Raw genomic sequence first — 19,777 nt, 5'->3', positions numbered from 1 at the left:
AGACTCTTTGCAACCGTCCAAGTTCGATACTGAATTCAAGACGAGCCTGATCATTGCTCCCACCCACTATTTTAGTCGGCAGGTTCTAGTCATGGTTCCACGGCTGCCATTCACACCTCTTCTAGACTCGTCTTTTATTTCGTTACTTGTCCCATTATTATTTGCCATGCCTTGCGCTATCATTACTTTCATTTAATCTCTTCTTCCTTTCCCACATCAAAGGCCTTCCCTTATGTTCCTCCCTCCCTCTTTCCCCTCATTCTCTCTCTCTCTATACCTGCTTCAAACCTGTCCCATGCCTGAAATATTAACACTCTCTCTCTCTCTTTCTCTTTGTCCACAGATGCTGCCTGGCCTACTGAATATTTCTGACATTGTGTTTTTATTTTTAAATTTTCAGTGTCTGCGGTATTTTGCCTTCGTTAAGAGCTAAAATTGCTTCTTGAAGCACCTCCTGTTGAGGATTGTTTTTTTTTTAAACAGTGATTTTGTTTGCCTCTAGATTCACTGTGATACTGCTGTCGACGTCTGTTCATCGTGGAACCAGCAGAGAGCGCCGGAGGAACAATACTCTCAGGAAGTGTGAGCTCTTCACTACCTTCTTGCACTAAACAGCTGGAGTTCAGTCTGGTGGTTTTCCAACATCTGGACTGGTGTGATGGTCTCGGGGAACCACAGTATTTGACTCTTCGGGATTCTTTCCCCCACCCATTGCTAGACCTGCGATGTCGGTTTAATTGTCTTGTGATTTTTATAAAATCTATATTTTTATTCTCCATTTTCACATTTTCTTCAGAGTTTACACCCCACCAACAAACAGTAAACGGTAACGAATACAATGTCAATCCCCCTACCAACAACAACGATCTCATCCTCCCACCAACCCCCAAACAATGACCAACCTGACAATATAAGCAGCAAATAAAACAAACCCTCCCAAGGAGGAAAAAAGAAAAAGGAATGAGGAATTGCCCCTGGTCACCATTGACATATACAATCCACCCCCAACCTTCCCCTAATATTCAATGCCATCCAATCCCCGAAAGAGTACAGTGAGTGGCACCCATGAATTGTAGACCCCCCCCCCCAAGACTTCTCCCCTCCACTTCCTCTTGTGAACTCCTCCTCTCCCCCCCCCCCCCCCCCCCCAACCTCTGTTCCTTCCCCAACTTTTCACCCCGGCTAGACTCACCGAAACCTGTTCTACCAGGCTCCGGTGGCCGCAGACCCCACTCCCGTTCATTGGCTGGCTTAAACCGGCCAGCGTGGAGGCCCCCGCCCGGGTCTCTTTCCCCCTGTTTCCCCCTTGCCCAGTCCCAGGAAAACCAAGAAATCCCCTTTAGCACACAACCCCCGCATACACACCCAAGCCCCAAAGAACCATCATTGCAAATGAAAGTCCCATCTCTTCCTTTGTCCAAATATATACAGCATCAGCTCATTTAGTACGTACACCAACATGCAGTGAAAAAATAAAGTTACACGGGGCTACACCGGTACACGACCATTTCTCAATTCTGCCAAAGTCCTTCTGCCTTCGCAAACTCCTCTGCTGCTTCCGGCGTCCCAAAATAAGTCCTTGGATTTGTAGGTCACCCTCAAATTAGCTGGCTATACGATGCCGCACTGCACCTTGCTGATGTACAGTGCCGCCTTCACCCGGCTGAATGAAGCCCGACTCCTCGCCAGCTCCACCGTAAAGTCCTGATATATGCGTATACCAGCTCCAGCCCACTGCACCACCCGCTTCTGCTTTGCCCAGCACAGGACTTTCTCCTTCACGCTATACCTATGGAAACTCGGTTACTACTCTTGGTGACTCACTCGCCTTTGGTACAGACCTCCACGACCGATGAGCCCGATCCAGTTCCTATTGGGAGGGATTGTCCCCCTCCCACAATAACTTCGCCAACATCGTGGCAAAATATTCTGTTGGCCTCGGGCCTTCCACCCCTTCGGGCAGACCCTCAATCTTCAGATTCTGTCGAGTGGATCTGTTTTCCAGGTTTTCCAGTTTGGCTCACAGACCCTTGTTGGTCTCTGTCACCTTCCGCAGCTCCTTCCCCATCGAGGTGAGTTGATCACTGTGCTACGATAATGCCTCTTCCACTTACTTCAGTGTCTCTCCTTGCTCCCGCAAATCCGCTGCTGCGCTCGATACCGCCGGCCTCACTGGGGCAATCGCCTCCTCCACCAGCACTTTCAATACTGCCCCCCATCTCCTTCTTCATCGCTTCCATGTGCTTTGTGAACTGCTTTTCAAGTTCCATAACCATCACTTTGGTCATTTCTTCCGCTTTGAGCGATGCGGCCTCCCCTGGTGCCCCAGCCTCCGCTTTCCTTACAGTTCCTCCGCTGACTTTTCCACTCACCGGCGGACTGTTATTAACCCCCTTTTTCACGGCCGTTTTTCTTCCCAAGCTTGGACATTTCTCCTCCCTGTGCCTTCTTACAGCTTTTTCAGCCTCCGTTGCCCCCAGGACCGGGCGTTAAAACCCCAAAATTTCTATTCCCGAGCGGGAGCCCTCCAGTGTGCGGCTGCCTCCTACCCGCCATCACCGGAAGTCCCAATTGTCTTGCGATTTTAAGCATATTATTTTTTTATTTTTCCAATTAAGGGGCAATTTACCGTGGCCAATCCACCTACTCTGCACATCTTTGGGTTGTGGGGGTGAAACCCACGCAAACACGGGAAGAATGTGCAAACTTCACACGGACAGTGACCCGGGGCCGGGATCGAACCCAGGTCCTCGGCACCATGAGGCAGCAGTGCTAACCACTGCTGTCGCCCCTATTTTAAGCATGTTATGAGGCGGCAGTTCTGGCATTGCTTCTTGAAGATGTTAGAATTGCTGCTGTTGGAAATAACAATTGCTGGCTGCTAGGAATTTCTCCTGGGTAACGTGAGCCATGCACGTGCTTGTCCGCACTCCTGTTGGCTTATCTCTGTTTTGAGTTGGGGTGTGGGCGGAGTGTCCACGTGGTGTTTCATTCAAGCTCTGAAGAGCTTCCAGTTCTAGCTTCTGCCTATTCAGCGATGGGAGAATTGGCTGGGGCCGACCATCGTTCAGATCTGTACAGTAACCTACTGAAAATCCTTTGAAGGCAAATAACCAGCACTCCTAGTTCCTGCCCTTAGCCCATCCCATGAGAACCAATGAACCACAATCATTTATTCGTTCTGCTGTCCTCAGCCTGCCTGAATAGAACGGCCTGATTTGAAATGTATTACTTTTCTCCATATAATTAAAGATAAAACCCACCAATTGGCGAATAAGGGGATCCCAATCTGCTGGAGGATGTGGGTTTTAATAAAAATCCATTGGTTGCGGCCCACCTAGATCTTTACAAATTAAGGATGGGTTTAGTCGTTTAATATCCTCCATTTTGTGCTTCCCAGTTTGTGCTGTCTCCCGTCAACACAAAATGGCCACCGATACGCGTCTGTGCAGAAAGCCAATTACATCACTACACTGCGCCCCTGCCCGCCAGGAAGCTTTTTAGATTGAAATTTACCACCATGAGCATGACCCTTTCGGATCTCGTTATTTTGAAGAGTGTATGGATTTGATTTCTTCAACCACAGTCATGGCAGATTGTGAACAATTGGGACCCTTGGGGAAGCAGTGAATGGGAATTACTCGCGTAAGGATGTTGCTCTGGACACGGGGGTTGTCCGCATCCATTCATTGCCTGTGCTTGCGCAGCATTTAATATTCTGAGAGCCTAATAGCAGAGCAGATTCTGACCTGGCATAACCTGATTTTGTTGCCCTGATGCTTTGTTGTGACTATTTTGCGCTAATGACTGGAGGCTTTTACCGTAGAGCCAATCAGTAACGTTACGTAGTCTGCCACTAGCAATGAGGGCGCAGAGTAAAACTGTACAACCCCTCCTGGTGTGGTGTTGGCAGCAAATGTTTACAGCACCGTTCAGCCCGACAGGGCTAGTATTGATGCTTCACGGAAGCCTCCTCCCAGCCCTCTTCTTCTATGTATGTCAACTTATCCCCTCTGCTCAGTTTTCCTTTGTTTATTCCACTCCCCTTTAAAGATGTACAGGTTGGAACAAGTCGGTAACTTAATTCCTAGGCACTGGCACTTGCAGTTGAAACAGGACTGTCCAGTGATGTGCAGGCTAGGCGCATTGGCCATGCTAAATGGCCAATTAGTGTCCCAAGGTTAGGTGGGTTTGCAGGGATAGGGTGGGGGAGTGGGCCTAGGTAGGGTGCTCTTTCAGAGGGTGAGTGTAGTCCAGATGGGCCGAATGGCCTCCTTCTGCATTGTAGAGATTCTATGACTGACTTTGTGCTCCTCTGCTGCTGCCCTGTTGTCCTTCAATGCTTCGTGGCCTGTTTGTATCGAGTGTTGTACCCCATGGCTTCACCCTCATTATCCCTGTAATCTCCTCCATCCCGACAACTCTCCCAGGGCTCTCCACCTTTGACCTCCTGCGCGTAAAACCCTTAATCCAGCTCATTGCTTGCTCCAAAATTCAAACTGAATCCAATTCGTGGTCCCCACAAGAGAGACAAACTGGACCCAAGCTGACCAGAACAGGCATTGAACCTCACCTTGGGCTCAATCTGATGCTTGACCGTAGACACTCCTTAAAATCTATCTCTTTGACCAAGCTTTTGAGCATCTAAGATCTGCCGATGTCAACTGCGGATCAGTTGGCCGAACTCGCCTCTTGGAGTCGCCAAGGTTGCAACTTCAGGTTCCAGGTTCAATTCCTACTCCAGGGTCCGGAGTACACAAATCAAGGTTGACCCTCCAGTCCAGTACTAGGAGAGTGCGGTGCAGTTTCCAGAGGGGTCCTCTGGTGGATTTTATTTTGACGATCGGGCAGGTGAACCTCTGTGCCACGGCCAATATCTAATCCGCAATGAAAATCAGAAAAAAATGCTCAACTGGTCATTTTTGCTCTGGGAGCTTGCTGTGCACAAATTGGTTTCCTACATTACAACGATTTAGTTTGATAACATTTCTGTGAAGTACCTTGGGACTTTTTGCTATGATAAAGGAATTCAAGATGTCGGGTCACCCTGTTAAGGTTCTCCCAGTCAACCTTTCCATCTATCTTGGTGCGTAGTTTGGACCCTGGGCCTTGTGATTTGTTTCTAATTGTTGTGCCTGCTTTGCCATTCCTTCAGCTTCGACGCACTGGTGATGCGATTCGAGGCGCCAGAATCCCGGAACCGGTGGGACAGACCGCTGTTCACCATCCAGAAGGACGATACCCTCCCGTTTGACGCGATAGTCGACGCGATCATCCACAGGAAAGCCCCACCGCCCAACCAGTCAACGCTCAACGTGAGTGAGGACAGCAAAACTAGTGCAATGTTTGTCCAGGAATGTCAATCCTCCAGGGCACCGCTGAGAGCAAAGCCAGGGGGGAAATCGCCAGGCATCAAAAGAATTTTTACGTCTCCATGTTCATTGGTTATGTTTCAAAGAAATTGCAGACGGGATAAGAAAGGCTGTTGGACTGAGGGTCATGCAATTGGCTAATGGAGTCTTTTGTTTCTGCTTCCCCTTTGGCTGAGCGAGGGTGGTGTGTCATGGGGGTGGAGATATTGAGTGACCAATGGCGGGATTGTGGGGGTGTGGCAGCTGGATGCAGGAGGCCATGCGATGACATCTCCAGGAATGGTTTGTACATTGACGCCACAAACAGTGAACAGTTAATCTTTACCAACTGTTATGCTCACAGCCTCAGGAAGGGCAAACTGCTTCTCTCGTACAGTACAGAATTGTCTTTGAAAGTGTTAGGCTCTATGGGCGGCGCAGTGGTTAACACTGCTGCCTCACGGCGTCGAGGTCCCAGGTTCGATCCCAGCCCCGAGTCCCTGTCTGTGTGGAGTTTGCACATTCTCCCCGTGTCCACGTGGTTCTCACACCCACAACCCAAAGATGTGATTCTATGATTCTATATGTGCAGGGTAGGTGGATTGGCCACGCTAAATTGCCCCTTAATTGGAAAAAGATAATTGGGTGCTCTTTTTTTTTTAAAGTGTAGGCTCTATTGTATCACAGGGAATGCACAGCTATAAGGCTGTGCAGGATCTCTCAAACCTTTCACTATTCAGTGGAAATAAGGTACAGTATTGCACCTTTGTTCAGGAGCCAATAAAAGAAACATACTGTGGAGCCAGGAAATCTGAAATAAAAACAGAGAATGCTGGATAAACTCAGCAGGTCTGGCAGCATCTGGAGAGAGAAGCAGAGTTAACATTTCGGAAGCAAATATTCCTTCTACAGAACCCCCATTTATTTTTTTAATAAACATTTTATTGAGGTATTTCTGGTTTTACAACAACAACAAAATAAACAATGTACATGAAAATATAAACATAGTGCAAAAGCCGTCTTCCTCCCTTACAGGTCCCACCTTTACTAACCCCCTACTCTAAACTAAACTACCCCCCCCCCCCAACACTCTCCCCCTTCTGCTGATGGTTAATTTTCCCCAAAGAAGTCGCCGAATGGCTGCCACTTCCGGGTGAACCCTAACATTGACCCCCTCAGGGCGAACTTGATTTTCTCCAGACAGAGAAAGCTAGCCATGTCCGATAGCCAGGTCTCCAACTTCGGGGGCTTTGAGTCCCTCCAAGCTAATAGTATCCGTCTCCGGGCTACCAGGGAGGTAAAGGCCAGAACGTCTGCCTTTTTCTCCTGCTGGATTCCCGGGTCTTCCGACACCCCGGAAATTGCCACCTCTGGACTCGGTGCCATCCTTGTTTTTAACACTTTGGACATGACATCCGCAAACCACTGCCAAAATCCCTTAAGCTTCGGGCATGCCCAGAACATATGATCATGGTTCACTGGTCCTCCTGCACACCTTGCGCACCTATCTTCTACCCCAAAGAATCTGCTCATCCGGGCCACTGTCATGTGGGCCCGGTGAACGACCTTAAACTGTATCAGGCTGAGCCTGGCGCATGTTGTGGATGCGTTGACTCTACTCAACGCATCCACCCAGAGACCATCCTCTATCTCTCCTCCCAGCTCCTCCTCCCACATGCGTTTCAACTCCTCAGTCTGCGTTTCCTCTGACTCCATGAGTTCCTTGTAAATGTCAGAAACCCTCCATTCTCCCACCCACACTCTGGAAACTACCCTATTCTGTATCCCCCTTGGTGGTAGGAGTGGGAAGGTTGGGACCAGCCTGCATAGGAAGTCCCGCACCTGCAGGTATCTAAATAAATTTCCCCTCGCCAATCCAAATTTCTCCTCCAGCTCAGGCTAGAAAAACTCCCCTCCATAAACATATCTCCCATCCGCTCAATCCCTGCTCTCTGCCATCTCCAGAACTCTCCATCCATCCTTCCCGGGGCAAACCGGTGATTATTACAGATTGGGGACCAGACCGATGCTCTCTCCGCTCCCACATGCTTCCTCCATTGCCCCCAGACCTTCAGGGCCGCCACCACCACGGGGCTGGTGGAGTACCGTGCCGGCGGGAACGGCAGAGGCGGCGTTACCAAGGCCCCTTTACCAAACTGGAGCCCTTGCATGATGCCGCTTCCACACGCTCCCATACCGACCCTCCCCCCACCACCCACTTCGTGATCATGGCTATATTCGCCGCCCAATAATAATTACTGAAGTTCGGCAGCGCCAGCCCCCCCCGGTCTCCGCTCAAGCATCCCCTTTTTTACTCACAGGGTCTTACCTGCGCATACAAAGCCAGTGATCACTTTATTGACCCATTTAAAGAAGGACCACGGAATAAAGATGGGGAGACACTGAAGCACAAACAGGAATCTCAGGAGGACTGTCATTTTCACTGTCTGCACCCTCCCAGCTAGTGACAACAGCCTTCGGAAATCGTCCTTCATTTGGTCTATTAATCGAGCCAAATTTAACTTGTGTAGCCGTTCCCATTCCTGCACCACCTGAATGCCTAGGTATCGAAAGCTTACCCCTAAACGGTAGCTCCCCCAATCGCCTCTCCTGCCCCCTTGCCTGGATCGCAAACCTCTCACTTTTCCCCATATTTAGTTTATATCCTGAAAACTAGCCAAATTCCCCCAGAATCCTCATAATTTCTTCCATCCCCTTTAGTGGGTCCGAAACATACTCTACTATCAGCTACTCCCGGATGCAATGAGAACATTGCAATCCTTGAGAACATCATCAAGGGAGCGAAAAAGAACAGAAAGGACCTCCCGGTAGTCTTTGTCGATCTGGCTAAAGCGTTCGACTCGGTTGGGCACAAGCTCATAGTCAAAGGATGAAATTACCAACAAATTTCATTACATTGGTCACTGACCTGTACACCGGTAATACTACCATGGTCGGAGGGAACAAAACTAAGACCGCTGAAATTAACATTGAGAGGGGTGTCAAGCAAGGAGACCCACTTTCGCCAATTCTATTCAACATAGCTCTGGATCCATTGATATGCTCCCTGGAGGAGGCCCACTCAGGGGTTGTCATGCCCCTGGGAGAGAATCGAGTCAACTGCTCTGCTTTGACCTTCGCAGATGACATTGCCCTTCTGAGTGACTCTCACGCAGGGATGGATAAGAACCTGGAGCTCCTCTGGATTTTTTGCGCAAATACGGGCTTGGCGATTAATATCAATAAGACCAAAGGTTTTCACTTTACCTACAAGTCGAAAACCTTCATGTACAACCACCGCGAAATCTGGAAGCTCAGGAACGAGGTTATCACCTACATCCCTCCAGGTGACACAGAGAAATACCTGGGAGCCCGAATAGACCCATGGGCTGGCGTGACAGAAGGGGAGTGGTCGGAAAAGCTCAAAGCTTTACAGGCGGCGGCCCTCCGGCCAGCACAGAAAATCGAGGTCCTGAAGACACATGTCATCCCCAGGATGTATTTTCATTTGATCCTTTCCGAGGTATCGCAGAATAATCTCCGAAAACTGGATCAACTCATACGGAACACCTCTAAAGAAATCCTACACCTCCCACCGCACGTGGACGACGGACTCCTATACTCGAACTACAGGAGTGGTGGTCTGGGAATGCCCAAACTCCAAGTGCAGATTCCATCCGCAATTGTTCGCAAACGCGAAGCGCTCGAGAGGTCCACGGACAGGGTCATAAGGGCGTCCTTCCAGTACCGGGATGAAAGCAATACTGACACCACCAATACTGACTGCGCATGCTCAAGGTCCGAAAGGAAGTCGAGGACTTCCTTTCCAACACGTCAGATTGCAACCCGGACGAAGAGGACCCCGGAAGTCTTGTTGCGGCGGCATTGCCCATGTTGAGAGACCAAGACCGGCCCCAAGACAAGCCGGTGAACCGGTACACTGCGTGGAGGGAGTGGGAGTTCCAAAAGTGGAAAAGCCTGATCAGCCAGGGCGCTGGCATTTCATATTATCAGAATGATAACATCTCCAGATCAGATCCTTTCATCAATTGAAGTCGCATAGGCTTATCAATAACTTGTTGCTCCGCACCAACTTGTACCCTACACGGACTACCCTATCAAGGGGACGTCCAAACTCTGTTAAAGCGTGCAGAAGGTGCGAGGCACCACATGAGACGCTGTCACATATTTGGGGTGGCTGCCCGTTTGTAAAGATGGCTAGGATCAAGCGTCATAACAAGATCCTAGACCAAGTACGCATGTATGTATCCAAGTACGGCTGGACATCCTACGTAGAACCAAGGCTAGTGGGAAAAAAACGGAACCCTCTGGAAACCTGATATTATATTCAGGAAGGACCAGAAAATAGCAGTGGTGGATGTCACAGTTCGTTACGAGGACAACAACATGTCACTTGAGAAAGCATGGAATGAGAAAAGCCTTAAATATAACCACTTGGGATCGGAGATCATGGAACTAACAGGAGGCTCTCAGCTGGAACGCTTTGGCTTTGTACTGGACGCGAGAGGCAAACGGTTAGAGTTGAATAACACCCTGTTTACGTTCCTTGGAATCAAAAGATATAAGTGTTTCGCCCAGCAGGTATCCCGACTTACAATCTCCCTGACGCTGGAATTACTGCAAATCTTCAGCGACAGGTAAGGGATACCTCTATACGTTCCCAGACACTAACTGGAGAAGACAGGCCCACCCCCGAAGGGTCGGGTAAAGGCAGATGGATGGCCTTCTCCCGGGATGTGCGAGATGGCTTGTTGCTTCCATTGTACATATGTAGCCGGTTGTTAGAGTTAACTGTTAGTTCCGTCACAGTAAGCCTTTTGTGATCAAATGATGACAAATATGTCTGTACATAAAGGGTTAGCCGTTTACGGACATATCGTTTATAACTAACCGGCCTAGGGCAGCACGGTGGCCTAGTGGTTAGCACAACCGCCTCATGGCGCTGAGGTCCCAGGTTCGATCCCGGCTCTGGGTCACTGTCCGTGTGGAGTTTGCACATTCTCCCCGTGTCTGCGTGGGTTTCGCTCCCACAACCCAAAAATGTGCAGAGGCGGCGGATTGGCCACGCTAAATTGCCCCTTAATTGGAAAAAATAATTGGGTACTCTAAAAATAAAAAATAACTAACCGGTCTACAGCTCGTAATTGGTGGGTAGTGACACCACGCGTGGAAACCCGAGGAATGAAAGGTCATTTGGTACTGAACAAGATCCCCCCCCCCGGTCCACCACACGGTTCCGGCTGTGGTGACATGCTAGGTGGTATTACAAACCGTCGACGAGCGACGTAAAGACTCGGACAAGGCGCTCTCTGGAGTGTATAGCGAGACTCCCCCCACCCCCGCCCGGAGGCTCTCGGCGCAATTGCAGTGGCTCTGTGGCCAACGCAAACAGCAGTGGGGAGAGGGGGCATCCCTGTCTCGATGTTGACCTGTTCGTCCGTACGCTGGTAATAGGAGCCTGGTACAACAGCCTGACCCAGTCAATGAAGCCCCGCCCAAATCCAAACCGCCCCAGTACCTCCCACAGATATTCCCATTCCACCCGATCAAACGCCTTCTCTGCGTCCATTGCGACCACTACCTCCACATCCCTACCTTCTGGGGGCATCATAATCGCATTTAACAACCTTCTTACGTTGGCCGCCAACTGCCTCCCTTAACAAATCCCGTCTGAGGGCAGCACGGTGGCCTAGTGGTTAGCACAACCGCCTCACGGCGCTGAGGTCCCAGGTTCGATCCCGGCTCTGGGTCACTGTCCGTGTGGAGTTTGCACATTCTCCCCGTGTCTGCGTGGGTTTCGCCCCCACAACCCAAAAATGTGCAGAGTAGGTGGATTGGCCACGCTAAATTGCCCCTTAATAGAAAAAATAATTGGGTAATCTAAATTTATAAAAACAAAAATTAAAAAAAAAACAAATCCCGTCTGGTCCTCCCCCCATCACGTCCGGAACACAGTCTTCAATCCTAGAGGAGAAGATTTTGGCCAGCAGTTTGGCGTCCACATTTAGGAATATCGGCCTATAGGACCCGCATAGCTCCGGGTCCTTGTCCCGCGTCAGGATCAACGAGATAGTGGCCTGTGACATCGTCGGGGGAAGCACCCCATGTTCCCTTGCCTCATTGAATGTCCTCATCATCAGCGACCCAAATATCCCAGAGAACGTTTTTATAAAACTCCACTGGGTACCCGTCCGGCCCCGGGGCTTTACCCCACTGCATGGCCTTCAGACCCTCTGCTAGTTCCTCTAACCCGATCGGGGTCCCCAGCCCTTCTACCAACCTCCCTGTCCACATTCGGGAACTTCAGCCCCCCCTAAAAAGTGCCTCATCCCTTCCGGCCCAGCTGGGGGTTCCGACTGCTACAACCTACTGTTAAACTCCTTGAACGCCCTGCTGAGTCTCTGACCAGCTTACCGTCCCAGTCCTTTACTTTCCCTATCTCCCTTGCTGCCTCCCTCTTTCTAAGCTGCTGCGAGAACTTTCTTCTGGCCTTCTCCCCATGTTCATAGATCGCCCCCCCCCCCTCTCCTTCCTCAGCTGCTCCACCGCCTTCCCTGCAGTTAACAAGCCGAACTCCGCCTGTAGCCTCCGTCGCTTCCTTAGAAGCCCTGCCTCTGGGGTCACCGCATACCTCATCAGCTAAAAGTCCCACGTCCAGCCTCCAGTGCGGGCGCTGGCTACTCTCCTTGCTAACCTGTAGGTCAACCCAGTGCGGGGCATGATCTGAGATTTGTAATCGGCAAGTACCCTGGTAGTGGCGAGTGTCCACTACCCCCGTCAGTAGAGCCCTGTTCAAAATAAAAAAAGTCAATCCGGGAGTACACTTTATGCACATGTGAGTAGAAGGAGAATTCCTTCACTCTCGGCTGCCCAAATCTCCATGGGTCCACCCCCCCATTTTCTCCATGAACCCCTTTAGCTCCTTCGCCATTGCTGGCACCCTGCCTGTCCTTGAGCTCGACCGGTCTAACCCAGGGTCGATAACTGTGTTAAAGTTCCCCCCCCGCCCCCATGACCAACTTGCGCGAATCCAGGTCCGGGATCTTCCCCAACATCCTCTTTATGAACTCCACATCATCTCAATTTGGCGTGTACACATTCACGAGTACCACCAGCAGCCCCTCCAGCTTCCCACTAACCATAATGTACCGGTCTCCCACATACAAAACTATTCTTCCCGCCTCAACTTGCTTGTTGATCAAGATCGCGTCCCCTCTAGTCTTCGAGTCCAGCCACGAGTGAAAAACCTGTCCGACCCATCCCTTCCTTAATCTAATCTGATCAGTTACTCTAAGGTGCGTCTCCTGTAACATTACCACGTCCGCCTTCAGTCCCCTCAGATGCGTGAACATGCGTGCCCTCTTGACCGGCCCATTGAGCCCTCTCGCATTCCATGTGATCAGCCTGGTTGGAGGGCTCATGGCCCCCCCCCCCCCCCGCCCAATCGGCGATCAGCCATCACCTTTCTTGGGCCAGTCTCTAGCCCGTGTCCCCGACCTCCTTTCTGTCCCACAGCAAACATCCCCCCCCCCCCCAATCAGCAGAACACCCCCCCCCCCCCCCCCCCCCCCCAGTAACAGCACTATGGAAACCAACCCCTTCAACAAGCATAACATCTGCTCACCCCCACTGCGCTTCGGTGAGCTGGCCTGCCCAGCTAGCTTGGTGACCCCCCGCCCATGGCGCCAGACATTCTACCACCTATTGTTCCCCCCCTGCGCACGGACACGCATATACAAAAGAAAAGCAATCCCCACACAATTGCCCGAAAATAAATGCAAAAAACAAAGAAAAGATCCAACATCTAACAATCACACCTCCATCCCCCATCAGTGCAAATGTAAACTTTAACTCACTCAGCTCTGCAACAAGCCCCAAATCAATTCAGAAGGCATTGCAGATAACGTCCAAAAAACAAGAAACTTTTTTAACATGAGCGCTGCAGCAAAGTTCAAAGACTTCAGTCCGTCGCCAGCCCTTTCCTTCGCGCAAAGTCCATCGCTTCATCGGGCGACTCAAAATAAAAATGTTGTTCCTCATGCGTGACCCAAAGACGGGCCGGGGACAACATAGAACAGTACAGCACAGAACAGGCCCTTCGGCCCTCGATGTTGTGCCGAGCAATGATCACCCTACTCAAACCCACTTATCCACCCTGTACCCGTAACCCAACAACCCCCATTTTTAACAATGTTTCTGTGCGGAAACTGGTTCTGACCTACAGAGTTTCGACGTGCAATTGGTTCCTGGTGTCGTAGGCCCCAGGACTGCCTGTAACGGCCTTTAGGGAAGAAAGCCTTCAGGGATACATTCAAGTAGAGCAAGCCACCGCACCAGGACAACCCAATTCTACAGAACCTCTCTTTTTTTTTCTATCTTTCTGTTCAAAAAGAGTGATTGTGGATTAGGTAAAGGAGTTTGTAAAATTGGAGTTGATGGGAGCGAAGATGGTTGAGGGGGGTGCTGGTATTCATTTATTGGAGGGGCTTTGACAGGGTGGATAAAGAAAATTGCAGCACAGGAACAGGGAGAAGCATTTCCCGCTGACGGGAGGGCCGGCAACACAGCAGCTCACCGCCATCTCGAGAACAATTGGGGATGGGCAATAAAGACTGGCCTAGCCTGCGTCCCCCAAATTACTTTTTTAAAAAAACATCCAGATTTAAGATAATTGGCGGAAAAAAATTCAAGGGGAAGATGAAGATTTTCTTTTGTACGCAGCGAGTTGTGATCCGGAAAGGTGTTAGAAGCAGGTTCAGTATAAAATTGCAAAAGGGAATTGAGTAAATGCTTGCAACTGAATAATTCGCCGGGCTACGGGGTTCAAGCTGGGGAGTGGGACCAAGTGGATCACTTTCTGAAAACAAAGAGCCAGCAGAATGTGTGTGAGTGGCGTCTCTGAAATGTTGTACGTTCCGGGTGAAGATTTAAAGGAGCCGCATCGTTTTACAGATTGTTGAGCAGCTGGAGGCACTGGGTGAGGATTGAGACCACCTCTTCACTCCCACCATTAATGTTTGCCCTTTAATGTTCATTTTCAGCAACCGCTCTCCTCGACGAACTTCATGTTCGAGCTGGACAGAGTTACGCAGGAGATGGTCATGGTGAGTTATTTGTCTCCGGGAGGAATTGTGGCTCATTCATGCCAAAATTGCCCCCAAGTGTCCAACGGTGCGCAGGTTAGGTGGGGTTACGGGGATAGGGTGGGGGGGGGTGTGGGCCTAGGGAGAGGGCGCTCTTTCAGCGGCTCGGTGCAGACTATGGGCCCAATGGCCTCCTTCTGTACTGGAGGGATTCTATGCTGGTTGGGAATTATTCCCCTTCAGCCACCACTATCGGCATCTAGCCGCTGTGTTTTAAGGGGAGAGGGTGGAAATGCCACAGGATGAGTAACACAGAGGATCAGGCTACTGCTGTAGTCACAAATTCAGATCCCTCTACAAGGGCTGGCAGAGATTGAAATCAAATTGGAAACTTGTCTCCGTAATGGGGACCATTAAACCACCATTGGTTGTGTTTTAAAAACCTACCTGGTTCACTAATATCCTTCAGGGGAGGAAATCTGCCGTCCTTACCCGGTCTGGCCTATATGTGACTCCAGACCCACAGCGACGTGGTTCACTGTTAATTGTCCTCTGAAATAGCCCAGTAAACCATTCGGTTCAAGGGGAATTAGGGATGGGCAACAACCCACACTCCCATCAAAGAATGAAAAGAGAAACACTTCAAAAAGTACATCATCGTGAAACACCTTGAGCCATCCCGAGGCTATTAAAGGCACTATGTAAATCAGACTCTTCCTTTGTAGTGTTAGCCCACTGCAGCCTTGCCCCTGGGTCACAAAGTTCCGAGTCCAAGTCCCACTCCAGGGCTTGAGCACAGAACTCGAAGCTGCCCCCCCAGTACACGTTGGATTGAGGGCACTGCCATCTTTCCGATGAGGCATTAAACTGAGGTTGAATGTGAAAGATCCCATGGCGCTCGGGCGGGCGGAGGGGGGAAGAGGTGAGAGTTCTCCCCGGTGTTTTGGCCAATATTAATTCCTCAGCCAATATCACAAAAACAGATGATCTGGTCATTATCACATTGCTGTTTGTGCAGCCTCCCCGTGCACAAATGGGCTGTTGTATTTACTACATTCAATAGCACTTCATTAGCTGCAAAGCACTTTGCTATGTACAGCGGTCTCAAGTGCTACAGATGCTTTAAAACATTTTTTTTTAGTGCATCTCTGGTTGGATGAAGCATCCATGATGTACACAATCAGGTCTGCTTTAGGTCCATCGCTTTAATTGACTCTCTTCTGTTTCTCACTCTGGACATTCTAGTGGCTTCATTCCCTGGTTTAATTCCTCATGTTCTTCGGTTGTGTGGAGCTGGTTTGAGGCTCCTTTCACCTCGTCACTGAGCGAGACATCGCCTCATTCTGGCCTCGGGGTAGTCAGAGGCGACCGTGCATTGCTTCCACCTATTATTGGCATGCAGGTCCTTCAGTATTTTCTTATTTTGTGCTCGGTTTGGGGGAGAAGTGGACAGAATATGGTGTCCTCATCGATCTCCTCCTCAGCGTAAGTACAAGTTGGCTGCAGAGCAAAGCTTCCTGCTCTCACTGAAGCCTGAACCTCCGAACACTGCCCCCTACTGCACTAATGTGGCATTCTTCACCCCCCCCCCAACCATCTTTCCCATCGCCGTGCCCCATGGGCTTGCCTCCTGAGCAGGCAAGCAGTGTGTTGAAAATGAAAATCGCTCATTGTCACAAGTAGGCTTCAAATGAAGTTACTGTGAAAAGCCCCTAGTCGCCACATTCCGGCACCTGTTCAGGGAGGCTGGTACGGGAGTTGAACCGTGCTGCTGGCCTGCCTTTGGTCTGCTTTTAGCCAGCGATTTAGCCCAGTGTGCTAAACCAGCCCCTAGATATTAAGGATGGACGACAAATGCTGTTCATTTCTGTGACGGCCGCATCCCATAAAGGAATAAATTTAAAAAACGAATCCTCGGAGTTGATGGACAGAGTGGGAACTGGATTGAAATACAGCCTAGATTGATAGGACGGAAATCTAACCCTCTATACCCCAGCTACACTCCCCTTTATCGGTAAACCAAGTTAATTGCCCGAAAATGTATTTTTAAACTATTGTTCCTTTAAATCCCAGACGATATTAAACGCACAGAAGACAAGTGTACCAGGAGACCTAATAACAGTACCCGGGGCCAATGTGAAGATATCCTTTTTTAACCCGTTTAAATATCCATCACCTTTTAATGGTTAGCGGTCTTGCCTCCGACTCCGGAGCTGTGTGTTTAAGTCCCACCCGAGGGACTTGAGCACAAAAGCTCTGCTGACACTTAATTGAGTGGGGGGAAAAAAAACTGCGGTAGATGGAATTGAATGTGTGAAGTGTGACGTCCATCCATTTTGGCTCTTGGAAGAATAGATCGGAGTATTTTCCAAAGGCTGGGAGCTGTGAGGAGCCGAGAGATTTAGGTGCCAAATACCGAAATCACTAAAAGCTTTGAACAGATGGAAAGTAAAATTCAACAGGCTAACGGAATGTAGCCATAACCTAGAGGGACGGAAATTCTATCTTTTTTTAAACAGCACGTGGAATCTTGCATTCAGCTCTGGGCATTGTGCCCAAGGAAAGATATGATAGTCGGTGTAGCAGAGACATGAGTTAAATTTTGAGGACAGGTTGCACAGGTAGAATTGTGTTTCTTTGAATATATGAGATTTTCACCCAATTAGATCATCCCTTAAAGACGATTAGAGGGATTTTCAGGGTTATGGTTGTGTCTGTTCACCTCGGGGAGTCCCGGGTTGATGTGGCAACTTTCACATGCATGTTGTAGGCTGGAGCTGTGGATGTTAAGAGGCTGGGGGGTCGGTTTAGTTCAGTTGGCTGGACGGCTGGTTCATGATGCGGAGCGAGGCCCGTACCGGCTGAGGGTTGGGCGGCACGGTAGCACAGTGGTTAGCACTGTTGCTTCACAGCTCCAGGGTCACGGGTTCGATTCCCGGCTTGCGTCACTGTCTGTGCGGAGTCTGCACGTTCTCCCCGTGTCTGCGTGGGTTCCCTCCGGGTGCTCCGGTTTCCTCCCACAAGTCCCGAAAGACGTGCTTGTTAGGTGAATTGGACATTCTGAATTCTCCCTCTGTGTACCCGAACAGGCGCCGGAATGTGGCGACTAGGGGCTTTTCGCAGTAATTTAATTGCAGTGATGTAAGCCTACTTGTGACAACAAAGATTATTATTATAGGTATCCACGAAAGTCCCGCCTTCTCAAACCCTGCCCCTTGCCCGAGGTGTGTTGACCCTTGGTTTAATTCACCACCAGTCAGCTCTCCCCCTCAAAATGGGAAAGCAGCCTATGGTCCTCTGGGACACTATGGCGACCACCATTTCGGTCGAGGCTCCAGTTTCTTTCCCGTCACACAGCTGACCAGGAATCTCCCCCTGCTCTTACCGCCTGCAAATGGCCTGTGTTGGAAGGATTCACAAGTTGATGCCCAGCCTGTTTATGAACACTGGGGGTAGGACTCGAACCTGGAGCTTCTGACTCAGAGGTAAGGACAGTCGCTACTCACTGTGTCACAGGTATTTGTAAGAATAGAGAGAAATAATTTCCAATGCTTGGTGGGTGGGAGGGTGTCAAAACCTTAAAATTGGAGCAAGATCTTTCAGGCATGATGTCAGGACTTTTTCTTTAAATTTAGAGTACCCAATTAATTTTGTTTTCCAATTAAGGGGCAATTTAGCGTGGCCAATCCACCTACTCTGCACAACGTTGTGTTGTGGGGGTGAGACCCACGCAGACACGGGGAGAATGTACAAACTCCACACGGATAGGGACCCGGGCCGGGATCAAACCCGGGTCCTCGGCACCGTGAAACAGCGGTGCTAACCACTGCGTCACTGCGCCGCCCACAAGCAGATTTCCTTCCCCAGGGGACATTAGTGAACCAGATGAGTTTTTAAATGATTTTGCGATGGGATTCTTGTAGGCAAAGAGGTTACAGAGCCAAGTTGGGTAGGCGGAGGTCAGTCCTGATTTAACGGAATGGCCAGACAGGCTCCGGGAGGTGAATGACCATCTATGGCTCCTGTAATATTGCAGTGCAGTCACTGAGACTTTAAACCCAGGCTTCAGCTGCCCTCTGAGATGGATCTCGTGTCACTATGCTTCAAAGGTACTTCATTGCCGTTTGAACTATACGGGCGTCGTCAAAGGTGCTATGTAAAGGCAGAGCTTTATTTTCTTCCAAGTGGACAAGAGATTTGCGTGCGGCTGATTGCCGCTTTACCAGTGGCTCAATGTTTGATTTCTGCCCGTGTCGGACCCGTGGAGGGGCTCATTTGACGGGCCCGCTAATTTCCTTAACCCCCGATCTCCCCCCACATCGAGCTAACTCGAGGCCTCCACATGGCTGAACTCCGTAAACTGAAGCGGCAATTTGTCAGCTACACCAAGCTGCACCCGACAGAAGACATTGGACAGATAGCAAACATGTTTGTGCAGTACATTAACCGAAGCCTCCACTGACCAGCGTGCAAAAGCAGCAGTTTGTGACTCGGATTTATTGATAATAAAAATGTTTTTAAGACACGTGTCTGCAATGCCGTGTTCCATGCCACCGTTCCAATTTGAAACGTCAAGCCGTTTTTTTCCAGTCAGAGGAAGTTTTAATATTTTGACTCTTGCGTAACGAAGGCCTTGAGTGTATTTTTTTTTTCCTTTACACTCATCGACTAAAATTAATCTTCGTGCGAAGGGGGTCTCTGGAGGGATTGCCATTTCTGTTTATTTTATTCCAGACCTCGGTTCTCACAACACTGATAATGGTGCTAATGCGGGTTGGTCAATGAGTCAGCCTTCCGACTGGCACATCATTTTTAACGACAAGCTCTGCATGCCGATGTTGCTGGAGACCTGCGGAGCAGTTCTCTGGACGCATCTCCCGGGACAATCTATTTTGCTTCTACACTCCATCATCTGCATAGGTGACAGAAACCCCAGACAGCCTGACTCTCTCTCTCTCTCTCGCTGGGACGGCATCGACATGACCTGATACTTCATTTAATCTCCGTCAGTGTCACAGGCCCCTAGGTCCTGACACACTCGCGTAAAGGTTATTATTTCCCCCGCACTAGGGCAGCTTTACACAATTGGTAATTGTGCTGATGTTCCTGGATAGATTTTAATAATAATAATCGCTTGCTGTCACAAGTAGGCTTCAATGAAGCTACTGTGAAAAGCCCCTAGTCGCCACATTCCGGCGCCTGTTCGGGGAGGCCGGTACGGGCACGTGCACAGGCGGCAGGAGTTAAAACCCCTTCCATTGTGGGAGGAAAAAATAAATAGCTTTTAAAGATTCTCCTGTGCTGTTTCCTGCTTCTTGAAAC

The 19,777-nt window shown here is 49.8% G+C and overlaps 1 protein-coding gene across 1 annotated transcript in view; it reads left to right on the top strand.

Annotated features, from left to right (window-relative positions):
• kti12 (KTI12 chromatin associated homolog) overlaps nucleotides 1-18,980 on the top strand; it is a 38,899-nt gene extending 19,919 nt beyond the window's left edge. The window contains exons 5-9 of the mRNA XM_038784261.1: nucleotides 503-582; nucleotides 5,156-5,315; nucleotides 14,414-14,476; nucleotides 16,529-16,597; nucleotides 18,774-18,980. Of these exons, the coding sequence (XP_038640189.1) occupies nucleotides 503-582; nucleotides 5,156-5,315; nucleotides 14,414-14,476; nucleotides 16,529-16,597; nucleotides 18,774-18,917 (516 nt within the window). The 3' untranslated portion in view covers nucleotides 18,918-18,980. The remainder of the gene's footprint in view (nucleotides 1-502; nucleotides 583-5,155; nucleotides 5,316-14,413; nucleotides 14,477-16,528; nucleotides 16,598-18,773) is intronic.
• Nucleotides 18,981-19,777: the final 797 nt, after the last annotated feature.

This window comes from Scyliorhinus canicula, chromosome 24 (assembly GCF_902713615.1).
Source record: "Scyliorhinus canicula chromosome 24, sScyCan1.1, whole genome shotgun sequence".
In the NCBI taxonomy this organism is placed as follows: domain Eukaryota; kingdom Metazoa; phylum Chordata; class Chondrichthyes; order Carcharhiniformes; family Scyliorhinidae; genus Scyliorhinus; species Scyliorhinus canicula.
This window is presented reverse-complemented; position numbering and strand designations above follow the sequence as displayed.